The sequence below is a fragment of the Telopea speciosissima genome, chromosome 11 (assembly GCF_018873765.1).
Source record: "Telopea speciosissima isolate NSW1024214 ecotype Mountain lineage chromosome 11, Tspe_v1, whole genome shotgun sequence".
NCBI classification, from domain to species: Eukaryota; Viridiplantae; Streptophyta; class Magnoliopsida; order Proteales; family Proteaceae; genus Telopea; species Telopea speciosissima.
Window position 1 is genome coordinate 12,968,144 of NC_057926.1, and position 14,727 is coordinate 12,982,870.

The 14,727-nt window shown below is 39.8% G+C and overlaps 1 protein-coding gene across 1 annotated transcript in view; it reads left to right on the forward strand.

Moving 5' to 3' along the window:
* The first annotated feature begins 9,874 nt into the window (after positions 1-9,874).
* Positions 9,875-14,727, forward strand: part of LOC122646114 (exocyst complex component EXO84B-like) — a 91,131-nt gene continuing 86,278 nt past the window's right edge. Inside the window, exon 1 of the mRNA XM_043839599.1 lies at positions 9,875-10,296. Within this exon, the coding sequence (XP_043695534.1) occupies positions 10,123-10,296 (174 nt within the window). The 5' untranslated portion in view covers positions 9,875-10,122. The remainder of the gene's footprint in view (positions 10,297-14,727) is intronic.

Below are 14,727 nucleotides of genomic sequence, written 5' to 3' on the forward strand. Positions count from 1 at the left end.
GACCCTTTAGTTTGTATGCACAAGATTTATTGTTCGGATGGAGCAAAACCCTTTAGGGATCTACAGCGTCGTCTGAATCCTAATATAAGAGAAGTAGTGAAGAACGAAGTAGTAAAGTGGCTTGATGCTGGCATCATATACCTTATCTCAGATAGTCAATGGGTCACAGTCCCACTCAGGTTGTCCCTAAGAAGTCCGGCATCATAGTTGTTCCTAACGACCAAGGTGATCTTGTCCCCACTCGTACCACTACGGGTTGGTGTGTTTGTATAGATTATCGAAAGTTGAACAAGGTCACCTGCAAAAACCACTTTCCTCTGTCCTTCATTGATCAGATTTTAGAGAAATTGGCTGGGCAGAGCTACTTTTATTTTCTTGATGGTTATTCGGGATATAATCATGTCCCTATCTATCCTAGTGACCAAGAGAAAGTTTTCATGGATGACTTCTCTGTCTTTGGGTCATCTTTCAATAAGTGTCTCTACTAGTTATCTCAGGTTCTTAAACAGTGTGTGACCAACCTCATTCTTAGTTAGGAGAAGAGCCATTTCATGGTTCAAAAGGGTATTATCCTAGGCCACATTATTTCTGCACGAGGAATTGAGGTTGACCCGGCCAAGGTTGATTTGATTTTTAAATTACCCCCGCCCACTTCTGTTCGGCAGGTCTATCCCTTATTGGGCCATGTCGGCTTCGATAGGCGTTTTATCGAAGACTTTAGCTTGATTTCTAGGCCTTTGTGCAGTCTGCTTGTAAAGGATGCCCTTTTTATCTTTGATGATAAATGTCTTCATGCTTTCCACACCCTTCGTGATTCATTATCTAAAGCACCCATTATGAGGTCACTTGATTGGTCTCTCCCCTTTGAGATCATGCATGACGCATCCGACTATGCTGTTGGTACTGTTTTAGGCCAAAGGGTTGATGGGAAGCCTGTTGTGATTTACTATACTAGTAAGACCCTCTCTGATGCTCACATGAATTACACCACTACTGAGAAGGAGTTACTAGCAGTAGTTTTTGCCCTTGATAAGTTTAGATCATATCTTTTGGGCTCGAAGGTGATTACCTATTTGGATCACGCAACTCTTCGGCATCTCCTATCCAAGCGTGATGCTAAGCCGAGGCTCATTCAATGGGTTCTCCTCCTTCAAAAGTTTAACCTAGAAATTGAGATAAGAAAGGGTCAGAAAATGTTGTAGCAAACCATTTATTTCGTATTCCCCTTGATCCTTCCACTTTTGAGTTGGTTCGGGAAACCTTTCCTGATGAGCAGTTATTTGTTGTATCTTTTAAACCGGCTCCTTGGTATGCTCACATTGTGAACTACTTTGCTAGTGGGAAGATTCCTTCTGATTGGGATAAATTAGTTAAGGATTGTTTCTTCTCATTTCTAAAGTACTGCTATTGGGAGGATCCTGAGTTGTTTTGATATTGTTCGGATCAGGTCATTAGACGTTGTATCCCTGAGAGTGAGTTTTAGAGTATATTATCTTTTTATCATACTCTCGCCTGGGGGACACTTTAGTGGTAACAAGACTGCAACCAAGGTGCTACAGAGTAGCTTCTATTGGCCCACTTTGTTTCAGGATGCACATGTTTTTTGTAAAACTTGCATTAGATGCCAATAGGTTGGTAATCTTTCCCAACGAGACATGATGCCCCTCAATCCTATTCTGGTCGTTGAGATTTTTGATGTTTGGAGGATTGATTTCATGGGCCCATTTCCTACTTCGTTTGGTCATGAATACATCCTAGTGGCAATCGATTATGTTTCCAAATGGGTCGAGGCTAAAGCCACCAAGACCAATGACCATAAGGTAGTTATGTCCTTTATTCAAAGTCACATTTTTAGCCGCTTTGGTTTCCCTAGGGCTATCATTAGTGACAGTGGGACCCATTTCAAGCATTGGAGGGTTTGAGCCTTGTTGAGAAGGTACTCCATCACTCATAAGGTCGCTACCCCCTATCATCCACAGACATCTGGTCAAGTGGAGGTTTCTAACTGTGAGATCAAGCAAATCTTGGAGAAGACAGTTAGACCTGACCATAAGGATTGGTCCACTCGTCTAGATGACTCTTTATGGGCTTCCCGGACAGCTTATAAGACTCCTATTGGTATGTCTCCATATCAATTAGTTTTCGGTAAAGTTTGTCATCTCTCAATTAAGTTGGAGCATCAAGCATTTTGGGATATCAAGACATTTAATTTTAACATGTCCGAAGCTGGCTCCACTCGTCGTCTCTAGTTATCTGAATTGCGCAACGACGCTTATGACAACTCGCGCCCCTATAAGGACCGTACTAAAGCTTTTCATGATAAACATATAGTCCGAAAGTCCTTTGAGCCCAACCAGCGAGTGTGGTTGTTCAATTCCAAGTTGCACTTATTCTTTAGAAAGCTAGATCTCGGTGGGATGGCCCTTTTGTGGTAGTTGATGATTCCCCTCATGGAGCTGTGGAGGTTCTTAACCCTCAGACTGGACATACCTTTAAGGTCAATGGCCAACGACTGAAGCCGTATGTGGATGGCCTTGCTAATGGCCAACTTATTGAGTCATTAGAGTGGCATGATGTGATCCTTGACTCTCCATGAGTCATTCTGAGTCTGGCTGAAGACTCTAAACTTAGCACTTTGTAGGAGGCAACCCACCATTTTTCTTTAGAACTTAGTTTTATCGTGGTTGTTTGTGTTTTGTTTTTGTAGGTAGTTGTTCCAGTTTGCTGGATGCACTGCTCTGTTGTATCTTGATGATTCTTGCTCTCTGGTATATTCCCTCCTTATCCTTGTTCTTTATTTTCTGCATGCATTGAGGTCACTGTATAATTTAAGTGTGAGGAGGTGTGTGATCTTGATTGGCAGATTTTTATTTTGGCTCTTGGTAATATTTATATGTCTTTTTGTTACTTTGATGTGAAGCACGGGAGAGAGAAACTTAGGAACCCTAATTTGAAGTAATGAAAACCTTGTTGAGAAGACGGTAGCTAGTATTTATCTTGAGGTGGGATTTGACTCAAATAATAAGAGCCCCATCTTGTCTGAATGGATGGACCGCCTGTCGGTCTTGTGATTCCTTGAGCTCTTGGTTAGGAGCTGAGAACAAGTTTTGGCATTATATGGGAAAAAGATCTCTGTCTGGGAGTGTGGCCTATGCCAGCACTCCCATGAGTCTATCTCTCTCCTCCCCATGTGAAAAGACACCTCTACCCCCTTGTTTTAAGGAGGAGAGAGATAGACACATAGGAGTACTGGCGTAAGCTACATTCTCGTACAGAAAACTGCTTCCTAAAAAAATAATAATAAAATAAAGGAAGGAGATAATAAAAGTAAGAGTTGAATTCCTTGGAGCTGGACAAGGCACTCTGCCTCAGGAAGCGAGGTGACTTGATCAATACTCCTTTAAATAAAACTTCTGAAAAAGAACTCTAGCATCACTATCCTTGTGGATACATGTAAGAAGCAAAGCTACCAAGTAACTCAGATGTCCTGTGTAGTAACCATGCATGGCATTTGAGGAACAGTAGTGGAGTAACAAATGGAGTTCAATAGAAAAAAAAATAAAAGAGAAAGAAAGAAATGTCATTGCCTTGGTACAATTATTTGGTCAAAAATGCTCTGAAACCTAAGTCCTTGGTTCCCTTAACGTCATGAGTGGTCTTACCTTAAGTGAGGTGGTGTTGGAAGATATGAGGAGGTTCCCTAATTAAGACGTGTACCTATTGTTAGAATCAATACTGGGTAATACGAGCTCTAGTGTGGGGGTTACCTTTGTCTTCTTAATCTTGAATAGAGTATCTTGGTTTCGGATTTGGTGTGTGCTTCTTACCCTTTGTCAAAGTTTAAATTTGCGATATTTTTTTGGAATCATGAATTTTGTGTGTATATTCCCCGCAAATACTCACGAGATAAAACACGTCCACTAGGGGTAACCTAGGGGTTTAAAGGCTTGTTGCACATGCTAAGTGCAACCGTGATTCCTATGAAAGTGAGTTAGGATTTTTATTTTCTTTATTTTTTTTTTGCTCGAGGACTAGCAAAATCTAAGTGTGGGGGTATTTGATGAGCACATTTATGTGTGAAATTATCCCATTTATCTGCATTTTTATCTGCTTAGAATGGAGCTATTCGTGTTACGACTTGGTAAATTTTTTACCCGAACCCTAACTTGAATCTGAATGTAGATCCGGAACCCAAAGTCGTGGCATCGTGTGCGATATGGAGTATTGATTTATGTTCGAACGAGTAGAAGATGAAGAAGGAATCACGGTGGTAACATGTTGCTTGCCGACAAAACGACGCGTACCCCCCCATACAATTTCAAAATTTATAAAATCAATTGTATAAATCATGGCATGTGACTCTAAACATGTGAGGGGTATTTCTTAGTTTTATAAATATGTTTGTGTGGGTTCGCATATGAAACGCATCGACTTTTGGGTGTTCCGACACGAAGAAAACAAAGACAGAAATCTCGGGTTGATGTACTAGTCGATTAATGTTACGGCTTGGCAAATTTTTTACCCAAACCCAAACCCGAATCCGAATGTAGATCCAGAACCCAAAGACGTGGCATCGTATGCGATATGAAGTATTGATTTATGTTCGAACGAGTAGAAGATGAAGAAGGAAACCTGGCGGTAACACGATGCTTGCCGACAAAACGACGCGTACCCCCCATATAATTTCAAAATTTACAAAGTCTATTGTATAAATCATGGTATGTGACTCTAAACATGTGAGGGGTATTTCTTAGTTTTATAAATATGTCTGTGTGGGTTCGCATACGAAATGCATCGACTTTTGGGTGTTCCGACACGAAGAAAACAAAGACAGAAATCTCAGGTTGATGTACTAGTCGATTCCTGCATCGACCAGAGAATTCTGCCACCGCGAATTTTGTTTCTAGAGGCGCAAGGCCCAGTGTTTTGGGTCGAGGATCTCATTGCCAAATCCCGATTAATGGCTTGGAATGTTTTCCCCAATATTCTAGGACCCATGGGGCCCATAAAATCCAAATATTTGTGCAAGGATCGGCTTAATGTAGAATCAAACAAAACCTCCACTAAATGACAAATCTAGCAATTAGCGATGGAGTCGGTTTATGGGAGACATTAGTATATTAAACAAACAATTCTTGTCTAAACACAAACCGACCCTATGAGAGAATTAATAAAAAAGAAAACAACAAATTAGAAACTTATCTAAACTAGTCATCCACACCACTATATTATCTAATCCCATTTCCAGACTCTTCTAACCGACTTAAAACTAAATCCTATCTAAACCCCACCAAATTGACTCATGTTTAAACTTAATAAAGAAAGTAAAATCAATTCCAATAACTAATCCACTCACCTGCACTATTCCAATCGTTTGAAAAATAAAGAGAAGAGAAAGGAAAAGAAGAGAAGGAGAACAAGATGAGGAGGAAGAAAGGCCGAAGGAGATCCCTACCTTGATCGAGTCCTCATCTTTGGGTAAGCTTCCTACCTCCATCACCTCAAACCACTATAGATTGTGTTCTTAAGTCCAATCCTTTGCTGAAATCAAAGGAGAAATTCTTTAATTTTCATTTCCTACTAATGAATCCCATGATTGGATTCATTCTCTACCCATGTAGATGCCAAACCCTATGAAATACTTGATTTTCTGACTCACTCTTTTACATATGCTCAACCGGTTTATGAAATTAAAGTCTGGATATAGTTCCCTATCGATTTCTATAGCCAATTAATTTAGAAATTTCTGAAATTGATTATGTTCAAATTCTAGAACCCTGTTTTCCCTTGTAATTGGATCGTAAGATGGGTCCACATCATAGCAATAGACATGTGGACAATGTCCCCTGATCAATTGAACGAAAATCCGGCCCAAAACCCCATTAAAATTCTGTTTTCCTACGATTTTTAGGCTGCTGTGCATCTCTGGTTAATGTCCCAGTTGACTGGCTCATCAACCAGAGAATGCTATTTCAATTTTTCATCTATTGATAACTCTGGCCGATGTCCCAGTTGATTGGACCATCAACCAGAGAATACTGCCTTAGTTTTTACACCTGTTATATCTTAGATTGGTGTCCCAGTTGACTGGTTCATCAACCAGAGAATAACTGTTTCAGTTTTTAGCTGCTGCCAGCTCAGGTTGATGTCTCGATTGATTGTCTCATCAACCTGAGATGCTGTTTCACTCATGAACACGTCCTAGACCTTGTCCAACCTTACCACGAGGTAATCCTAGGACTCCACACAAGTTTTGACGCTTTCTAACACTGTGTGTGATTAAACATTCGTAGGACTTTACCTTTTGCTCGTCAAATCGTACCGACAAATGACACGAAGCATAACCCGACATCACCATTGCAATTATAACAAAGTAAGTGGGGGTAGGCTTTGAATTCTTTTAAGAGTGTTTATTTCATTCTTAGATGTAATTGCCAGGAATCATTTGCATATTTAAATTCCTGTTTTATTTATGATATTTATTGATTTCATTGTTTATGACTTGTGGTTCTGAATGATATGATGTGGAATGGTTGGCAATATGAATTCTTGTGTTAGAATAGATGTCGTAGTCAGCTTGAAAACGAGAGGTATGGTGTGGCGTAGTATGGGATGCAAGAGCATTGTATCCCTTGTACTATACCATTTACACTGCATATGGCTAGGAATGTCATTCCTTGATGCTACAACCCTTACCAGCAGGGGTTCAGGTGTTGGGTGATTATAGGTCCCTGTCACTGAGTTGTGTGAAGTATGCCGGGATGGGGTCCTGACTATAATTATCGGGGTCTACCCACGGGAAGATATATAATACCAACAACCGCTGTAGGCTCCTTACAATAGTTGAGGTTACGTCTCGGGGAGGTTAAGAAGGAACCGAGAACGTTTTCCAAGTTGTTGGCATAGCACAGACCCGACTTAGGCATTTATTTGTTAGGTGGAATTAATATTAAAATTGAATCCATGCATATAGGATTTTTGCTTTGTGTGTGAATGTGCTTGTGTATGGTCTATCCTTTACTTGATGGGCTTAGTGGAGCTCACCCCTGTGAAATATTTTCTTTTAGGTTATCCTGCAGATGAATGCGTTTGTGGCAGAAAAGAATTACTTGGAGAACAAGGACTGATGATGTGGCGTTAACTTTTTTTTATTTATTTTCTTTTGTTTAACACCATCCATTTTTGTGGATGAGTTTTCACTGTTTATATTTTAGAATAGTTGTGTGTGGGATCGATGGTTGTAAACCTAGAATATCGGGCTGTTGAGATTTTCAATGTAAATAATATGTATAAAACTTATAGCACTTTACTTTTTCTACGCTCTGATCAATGTAACACGTGTTATCTTGAAATTGTGTTGTGCTTGTGATGTGTATTTACTGCATCTGGATCCTGGTGGTCTCCGAATACATCGGGTATTCGTGTCAGCAATCGAATCCTCCCAGGGGGGTTCGCGGTGTGACAATTCGGGTACGTTTCTATATTTTCAGGGTACAAGGATATTTTTGGCATATTGGAAGAATGGGAGAAGAATTGCATTTTCGGAGCCTAAATTGAGAAAACCAATTTGGAGGAGTTCAATGCTACACAAGCACAACCCAATGAAGACCTCTTATATTTTCGAGTTCAGGGGATAGTCCCCACCTATCTCCACCGAATTTGATCTTAGGGATCATGCGCATAAAAGATGCTGAATGGAAGGATTTGATGCAATCTAGGCACCAGTTTACCCATGAATCGATTCACATGTGATCAAGGGTGAGATGGGAAGAAGTTTCACTGAAGATCCAAGAACATAATCATAATTTTAGAATATTGGGAAATTTTCAGAAGATATCCGATATTGGGCTCATATCGTTAGGACCATTAATTGGTGCAACTTTAATTCTCGAATTGGGTTTCTCCAGGGCAAGGATGGAGAGTTGTCTTCACAAAGACGATTTTGATTAAATTTAGAATTTAGGTTAAATTCTCTCTCCTCCCTAATATCTCTGTCTCATCCCACTACGGTTCCTAACTTTCCTACTTCTCTCTTACAACTCTTTTCTCTCTCCTATTTCTTCTCTTCCCTAAAATCTCTCTTCTTTCACATGCCGCCCACATCTCTCTCCCATCTCTCCTAAATCTCTCCCATCTCTTCACGGCTCTATCTCCTAATCTCTCCTAAAACCCTCCACGATCCGATCTCCCTCACGAGTCCCAATCCATCTCTCCCATCTCGGACTAACTCTCCAACATCCATGATCCATCATAGCAGCCCCCTTCCATCATCCCACCATTATTCTTCTCTTCTCAATCCTTTTCTTCTCTATGTTTTATCTTGGGAACCAATGCCTGGATCAGCCTTACTTTAACCATTTCAGTAGCCTCGTCGTCACCATTGTCATCGCATCGCCATCCACCTGCGTATTGCGTTGCATAGAAAATCACCGTTGCTGCCCCTGTCTCTTAGTGCCATGAACGACTAAGTACTCTCCATCTTTAGGTGTAGATGAACCAATGGTAATTGTTATTTAAAATTCTGGTTTGCATTCTTAATTGCTTGATGTTGATACCTCATCCCTATTTGGATGATTATAATTGATGTATTTAGTTAAGGAATTTTGTTTTTGTGATTCAATATTTTTTCATTTAAGCAATAGTATTTTGTTCTTATGTGGTTGTATCGATTATAGATTATAGCTGAACGAACTAACCGTACCAAGCTCTGTAGCAAATGACGATAGTCTCATCAAGATGGTCCATACCTAGGAAGGACCCTACATTCTGTGGTGTTATTAGGCCTGTGTTTATAATAAACCGAAGCATACAATCGAATTGAATAACAACCCATTAGGGATTCGAACCCTAAAGATAATCTTCTCCCGTATTTGCATATCGTTGTTAGCTTAGATTCGTTGCTTTCGTTCGTAGTTTAAAATCAGATTTATTACACTTTAATTTTGATCACTTTCATCTAATCATCTTAATAATTTAGCCTTCCAGTTCCCTGTAGATCGACCCCTTACTTGCTACTTGATAGATTAATTTAGGGTTTTATTTTTGACCGATTAACGACACGATCAGTTTGACTTGCGCATATATAGCTAGGTTTAGCGCAATTGCCATTCCAAATTTATCTCCTATCTTATCATAAAAGATGCTAGGAGCTACATTACTTATAGATAACAAGTCTTTAATGAGATACCAAGGCCAAGGCGAACTAGTTGGAAATGGAAGAACATCAATAATCTTTTGGTTGGAGCACCACACTTCTTTTATCTTCAATCGCATGTTGGCAGCATGGTCTAGGCCTATCCTAATACTAAAAATTTCTGGTTCCAAAAAAGTGGTGGCTGTAATATACCCTGCAGCTAAGAACAAAAATCTTCCATCTAACAAAAAAATATACAACCATCCTGCCAGACGGGCCTGAAATCTGAAATCAGGAATCTTGCACAAATTAAAATAGGAATTTTTTTTTTTTTTGGGTGAATGAAAAAATAGGATACTTAAGATTTGGCAGCGACGACGAATTAGAAATGGTGAGCAGACCTACTCATTACTATCTAATTATCTATTACATGGTGGGATGAAAGTGGTGGGGGGGAAATATTTAGGTCTACTAACCAACGGTTGACCGCCACATGTCAGTAATCGATCCAAACTCCTAAATAAATACCAATTACAATTTTACCGGGCTTTCATTTCGGAATTTATCGATTACCTAAATCCTTGGATCTTGTTTGGTAGCGAAGACAACAGTCGTTGTTTTTTCCACTTTCCCTTTTCAGCAAATCGGTTAAACAGTCAAAACCATTACAAAAGAAAAACATAGCAGTTTCTTCTTTCTTCTACTGACGGTTTCGTGAAAGTAGCCACATCTCTCTGTCGTTCTGCATCTTCTGCTGCACCATTGAATCTTCTCTTTCAAAATCGCAATACTACTGTATAAGGAAATCGATCCGTGACCTTAAATTTTGGTGTGAGATCTGGTATTTTACATTATGCTCCCCTTGAAGCACAGTAGAAGATGGTCAAGAAGAGCAGAATTGGGATTTTGTTGTTTTCACTGAATCCCTAATTGTCGGCTGATTTTTTGCTGATCAAATTTTGCTTTGGGGCTGAGAGTTTTGAAGAGATATGGCGTCGGTGAAGACGTCTCGGTCGAGGGGATCGATGGCCTCTGGGAAGGCCGTCAATGGCGGCGCTTTAGAGAATGGACCGCAGCTTGAGGAGAAGCTTAACTTATTCATGACTGATAGTTTTGATGCTGATGCTTTTGTTCAGTCCAAATGTCACTCTTTGAATGAGAAGGTCAGGTTCTTCCCTTTCTGATGGCAACCCTATTTGAGGAACTTTAGTTTGTTCTTCTTTAGTGTTCAGTTCTGTAAGATCGTTGGGTGAAGATTAAATTCTATCTTTTGGTATAGATTTGATAAAACTGGTGCCCAAGTATGCTTTCTTGATGGGTTGTTTGCTTTATATAGTGTTCTTGCTTTGTTGGGGTTATGCCAAGGGGTCTGTTCTCTCAATTCATCCTTCACAATCGAATTCTCACGTTAGAAACACAAGCTCATTGTCATTTGCTCAGAAAAATTAAGATTTAATTCTCCCTCCCCCGCCCCTCCGGTCTGGCTGAGTTTTTTAAGTCAAAATTTGTTTCCTTGATCAAATTAGGCTTTTCTATTAACAACATCATCGTTCTTGTTCTCATTGGCTCCCCAAACATTGGAAACGTTTGTCTTGTATCACAGCAAAATTAAATTCCATTTTAAGCTTGAAAGGATTCTTACTACGTCTACGCTTCTTGGATACATTGGATTATTGCCATGAAAGCTGCTCCATTGCCTTATCTTATCTTTCATCCCTTGAGTGGAATAGTCTCATGTAGCTTACCAAGAGAAATAATCATACCTGAAATGGGAGCACCAAGCCATCTGATTGCAATTTGCAAATAGAGGCTGCAGAGTGGGTCTTCTATACTTTGGTCCCAAGAATAATTGCATGATACATTTTGATCTGTCAGTAATGTACGGCAGATAAGATAGATAATCTCTTCTTTCTCCGGCCAGCCGGAATGAGTAAATCGATAAAGAGGGAGTGGGAGCGGGCAGCTTATTCTTATCAACCTAACTCAGAGGAAGAAAGGGCACTATATTTATCTATATATCTATATTTTAGGGCCCCATAATGCTAAAAAGGTGGGGGAGAAGCAGGCCGAACCTCTGATGGACCTGGACACATAAATAATTCTTAACAGAAGTTAGAAATTATATCCTACAGAACCTTGATCAGAGGTCTAAAATGGAAGGCATACTCTTAATTCGATTTTAGTATAATGAATAAGTTTTATAACATCCCTAGGAACCGATGGGGAGTTCTGTGGACAAGAACACTTCTTGCAGATGTGATAGAACTTGAAGCTTGCATCTGACTCAAAGCTATGGGCTTCTGCCTTATGTTTTGACCCTTGATCAAATGATCCATTGATTTGAATATGTTGTAACGATAAGAGAAATGCATCCTGCTATGATGTTCATAGACTTCTTGATTAGGATCTGTGGACTGTAGGTGATATGCTTGGGCAGCTTTGAAATTCTCACTAGATAGATCATTCTTTTACCTTATATACTTTGATGTGCCAAAAGTTTCCTGACTGATTCCTAGAAGCCATAGTAGATGGGTCTCAGAAATCCTAAATTATCCAGAATCGCAGTGAAGTAAAAGGACCAGATTCAGGAGAAATTTAATAACTAACAACCAGCAAATCAGGTGACCCTAAAATTCTGGTCGAAGGTCACTCTATTAGGGAGGAATAGCTGTCCAAAATCTGATTGAATCTAATGATCAGATCTGGGTTATGATGGTGTCCTACTAGGAATGGGATACTTGAAATAGAATTCCAGAATTGAATATTGATTGCGGAATTTAATGGGCTCAATTCAATAATTAAAACTGATTCAAAACACCAACAGGATGCTAATCTGGAACAGAAAATTAAATCTGATCTTAAAATAGGGTAGAATTAAGAACCCAACTTGATGTAGGATTCTTTGAAAATGGTAGAAAAATCAGATTTTGAAACCATGGATCAGTAAAGCAAAGAGTGCAAGTGCTGTATATGTAAAACAGAAATCTATGCAGTATTGGAAGAGAAATTTCGGTTTTCAAGTAAGTACAGCATGCACATAGACTGGGAAAAAACTTCTGCTGCTAACCTGATTTTCTGGGTTGATTAATGAAGAAGAATGGAAGAAGGGTAGAAGGATATGGACCAAGCTTCCCATCTGGAACTAAGTTGGAATCCCACCCAGAGTTGTCAAGGTGTCGTCTAGATGTCCGGGTCGTTTTCTGTGGGCTGGGCAGTTCCTTGATTTGCTGTATTCACGCAAGGTGAATGCGATAGTGTTTATATGTTTGTTTTTTTTTTAAAATTTTTAATTGTAAACTTTATAAATGGATGCTGTTTCTAACAATATTATTTATTGTGTAAATAGTACTATCAAGGTGCGAAGCACGGAAGTATTTAGTTTAAAAAATAAAAATAAAAATCCAAAAGAAAAACTGAAGACCCAAGAACCAATTCCATATTGCTTATTCGGTGTTCATGGCAGCACAGCCTGAAACCCTAGTGGCTACCAGCCTACCACGGTACTGGCACTTCCGACAGTGATACTGCTGGCGGCAACATCTGATTCTGGCTGCAACCTTTGATTCCGGTACATTTTGTTCCCTCTTTTTTTCTCCTTCTCTTCTTCTCTTCTCATTTTCTTTTTCCCTTTTCTTTCTTTCCTTTCTTCTCATTTTTGTTTCTTTACCTACTTCTTTCCCACTGCTGCTGAAATTGTAGAATGGCTGCCGCCACTGCCCAGCGGCAACAGCCATTGCCCCCACCACTAACACTGCCCAACAACAGCAGCCACTGCTCTGCAAAGGACCTAACGATCATGGGAGACTTGCTGTTGCCTAGCTTGCATCTTCACGGGATGTCATCAAAATTCACGATGGAATCGCAGGATCCGTCGACTAGAGCAACAGAGGAGTTGCAGGAGCTCAACCCTCTTTTCTTCAATTGTTTTCTACCCTCTTTTATTCTCCTTATGTTTTTTTTTTAATACATGATTCCATGTAGTGCATTGTACAACAGTTTTGTGCACAAGCAAACGAAAATGTTAGAAAAGGAATCAAAGGATCAAATTTGTTTGTTTTACATTTTATCCCCTAAAAATTACACCTTAATAGTAAAATCTCATATTTTACATGTAACCTATATGTGCCTAGGCGACCAAGGTGACGCCTAGGCAATCCCCTAGGTGCATGGCCACCGTCTTTGATCGCCTTGTCGCCGTGTTAACTATAATCCCATCAATCAGTCTTAGCATCTGATCAAGATTCTCAGTGAATCTCACAACCAGGTTTTTTGGATCTCACGTAATAATAGGCAACAAAAAGCCAAGCTTTATTCGATATAAATAGTGGGTAGACTGAGAACAGTCTAGATAATGACTTAAATCATGATCACGCTAGGAAAGAAAAATAAAAAAACAAACTAGGATTCCTCCCATACACAGACTAGAAGGGGGCACCTTATTTAGACTAGGAATATAAGAAAACAAGATAAAAAAGACTCCCATTGTACTGGAATTCATAAGTCCTATTCCATACATGATTTACAATAAATAAAAGAAAGGAAATTTACTCCTAGAAGTAACCCACAGTTCTAGTTTTGGTGAAGCAGAAAAACGCCCAAGCTCAAGGCTTTGTCTGAACCAAAAACTGGTTGAAAGAAGAACCTTAGGCCCTTGTTTGGGCTTGACCTAGTTTCTACATTGGTACTTATGATAGTTTCTCTTCTGATCTACATCAAATCTCCCCAGCTTAAAAGCATTAATCTTTGATGGATGGAGAAGGAGCTGTAAAGCTCATACAATTCTGGTGTGAGCCGCTTAAAATCATCGAAGCATAATTCAGAGATTCGTGGCAGCTTTAGAGCTCACCACTTATGCATCTGTGGTGAGACGAGCCCTAGTATATGAAGGGTGGGTATTGGAGATTCAAAGGAGGAAAGCAAAGGGCAGGGAAAGTGGTTTCTCCCAGCTCAAGGTAGCAGAGGTAATCCACCACAGAAGCAGCAGAAGACACTTACTGGTCAGGGAGTACCCATTCGAAAGGCTCCTGAACCTTGTCCCAAGTGTGGGAAATCTCACTCTAGTCAATATGGATTTGGATCTGGAGTATGCTCCAAAGGTGGGAAGCATGGGACCTTATAAAGCCCTGCCCTATGTGGAATGTCCAAGGACAAGGAAGTCAACGGGGACAAGCCCTAGGTGCCAGGGAGAGTCTTTACACTTACTCAGGAGGACGCAGAGGCTTCTCCAGCAGTAGTCACTGGTATGTGTTATATTTATCAATTTTACATTAAGTGATGATTGTTTGAATGGTATGTAATTAGTATGATTTGTTAATTTCAGGTATGTTATATATTTCTGGTCGTCCTGCATGTGTTGTTCGACTCAGGGTCAACACACTCTTTCATTTCCCATGGCTTCTTTACTAAATTGAAAACTCTACATAGGATATTAAAAATTGATATAAGTGTTATGACTCCATCTGGGGAGATAATGGATATAGAGATGATTTTTGAGTCTTGTTTGGTACAAGTAGAGGGTAGAGAGCTTAGGGCTGTTTTATATCTATTGGATATGCGGGACTTTGATATTATTTTGGGCATGGATTGGTTAGCAA